The sequence below is a fragment of the Ipomoea nil genome, unplaced genomic scaffold, assembly GCF_001879475.1.
Source record: "Ipomoea nil cultivar Tokyo-kokei standard unplaced genomic scaffold, Asagao_1.1 scaffold3084, whole genome shotgun sequence".
NCBI classification, from domain to species: domain Eukaryota; kingdom Viridiplantae; phylum Streptophyta; class Magnoliopsida; order Solanales; family Convolvulaceae; genus Ipomoea; species Ipomoea nil.
Window position 1 is genome coordinate 37,424 of NW_017619512.1, and position 2,741 is coordinate 40,164.

The 2,741-nt window shown below is 43.9% G+C and overlaps 1 protein-coding gene across 1 annotated transcript; it reads left to right on the forward strand.

Annotated features, from left to right (window-relative positions):
- The first annotated feature begins 706 nt into the window (after positions 1–706).
- Positions 707–1,900, forward strand: LOC109166008. The gene has a single exon (XM_019314892.1). The coding sequence runs from the start codon at positions 707–709 to the stop codon at positions 1,898–1,900; it is 1,194 nt and encodes a 397-aa protein (XP_019170437.1).
- The last annotated feature ends 841 nt before the right edge of the window (positions 1,901–2,741 follow it).

Consider the following 2,741-nt stretch of genomic DNA (forward strand, 5'->3'; position numbering starts at 1 on the left):
CTGGACAGTAAACATTGCAGCCAGTCAACATTGCAGCCATCAGCTAAGGGTAGTTAAGGGTGTTTTGGTCTATCTTCCTCCCCTAGACGGTTATAACCGTAGAACTATCCCTTCCCGCTTTTATCCTCTGTATATAAGCCTTTCTTGCTGTATATTCAACTGATTTTCTTCCACCAATAATCAATGAAGTTCTGATCTCCTCCTATCACTTCTGCTTCGATCATGAGTTTCAACATGGTATCAGAGCGCCGCTCTTATGCCGCCGCGGTCTCCGCTGCCGGAGAAACAGTTCAGACGATGCATACCGCGTCCCCTACGACTCAGTCTCCCGTCCGAGCTTCACCAACGACGCGTTCACAGAATCCGCAGAGGAATCTGTCATCTCAAGCGCCGAGAAGCCTCAACCTGGAGGAGTCGGAGAATCCTCTGACGTTCAGCTCTTCCGATCATCCGTCCGCGATTCTCGTTAGCCCCCCCCCCCCCCCCCCTAACAGGAAGCTCCAATTATGGTTCGTGGAGTATCTCTATGCGCATCGCATTAGAGGTGAAAAACAAGTGGTGCTTCGTAGATGGAAGCGCCTTAGCACCAGAGAGAGACCATCGATTGTTTCCGGCATGGCGTCGATGCAATCTGATGATATGCTCGTGGATTTTCAAGTCGGTACATCCGTCAATTGCGCAAAGTGTTATGCATTTAGACAAAGCTATGGAGGTCTGGAACGATCTGAAACGGAGATTCTCACAGCGAGATGCCCAGCGAATATCCAGCGTTCAAAACGAAATCTACGGATTGAAACAAGGTAACCTCTCCGTTAATGACTACTACACTAGATGTCGCATATTGTGGGAGGAACTGAATACCTTGAGGCCATTACCTGTCTGTAAATGCATACCTAGATGTGCTTGTGCTTGTGACTTAGTTGATGAAATCAGAAATGAACGGGATGTGGATCAGGTCATCCGTTTCCTTCAAGGTCTAAATGAAGACTTCAATAGTCTAAAATCAAATATCCTTGTTCTTGATCCTCTACCAGAGGTTTATAAAGTATTTGTAATGGCCGAAAAGCTTGAAAGGCAAATTAATCTAGCAAGTTTGAATCTAGACAGTCTGGAAATCAATCAGGTTAATGCTGTTCAGAATAGTCAAGGCTCTGTGTCTGAAAATACCATAGCTGCTGCTGTGAACAATTCCAATTCCAATTTTAACAGACGAGGTAACGGGGGAAATAAGAGTGCTAAGTGCACATTTTGTGGGATGACTGGGCACACCGTTGATAGGTGCTACAAGAAGCACGGCTACCCTCCGGGATGGGTGTCGGGCTTCAAATCCAAGGGAAAACAACAACAATTTGCTGTTGCTGCGACTAACAATACAGGGAATATGGCTATAGATTCTGAGCAGTTACAAAGGATTATTTCCCTTCTCCAAACGCAGGTTGGACAATCTTCTAGTCCCAACACCACAGCAGCAGTATCATTAATCCCCAAATTCAGTGAAGTGCAGTCAGCAGATGAAGGCAAGCAATCCATGCCTCATATTAACTCTATCTTGATAAATTCTTCTTGTTGGATTCTTGATTCAGGAGCTACCAATCATATTGTTTGTTCCCTGGATCATCTTGTTAGTCATCGAGTTGCTGTCAGAACAGAAGTGAGCTTACCAACCGGAAAATGCATCCCTGTTGAAAACATAGGAGATGTCAAGCTTAATGATGATTTGTGGCTAAAAGGGGCCTTGCATATTCCCACCTTTCAGTTCAATATCATATCAGTGAGCAAGCTTCTTCAGGATACTCCATACAAACTAATCTTCATGTCTGATGAATGTGTTATTCAGGGGATTCATGGAACAGTGGCTGGTATAGCTAGACAGGAAATGGGATTATACATGTTGATGTAGCCGCCCAGTTTGCCTGTCAAAAATTTTGCTTTACAATGTACTAGTAGTGAGGTTTGGCACCAAAGATTAGGGCATTTCCCAATCAATAAATTCCACCTCCTAAACAATGTTCATGTCTATAGTAATAAAAGTGTGGCATGTGATGTATGTCACCTAGCAAAACAGAAACGTGCTTCATTTCCTATAAGTACTACTGCTTCAACTACTTGCTTTGAGCTTCTGCACATAGATATATGGGGCCCCTTTCCCGTTTGTTCCCAAAAAGGGGAACGTTATTTTCTCACTTTAGTTGATGACTATTCCCGTTTTACTTGGCTGCGTCTGATGAGAAATAAATCTGAAGCTAAACAGTTTATAAAGTATTTTCACACCTATGTTTGTACGCAGTTTGGGTCCCTAATCAAAGCTATCCGTAGTGATAATGGTTCAGAATTTCAGATGGCAGATTTTTTCAGAGAAAAGGGCATCATACACCAAAGATCTTGTGTCAATACTCCACAACAAAACGCTATTGTTGAGCGTAAACACCAACACATTCTCAATGTTGCAAGAGCCCTCCGGTTTCAAGCTCATCTCCCACTTGAATTTTGGGGGCATTGCGTCACGCATGCCGTATATATAATCAACCGGCTCCCCTCCCCTATCATTGCGGGTTCTAATCCCTTTCAGAGGCTTTATGGGGTTAATCCGGACATGAGCAGGTTCAAGGTGTTCGGTTGCCTCTGTTATGCAGCCACTTTATCTAATTCTAGACACAAGATGGCTCCACGGGCTCGGAAGTGTTTATTCATTGGGATACCGGCAGATGTGAAAGGATACTTGTTGTATGATATTGGTGAAA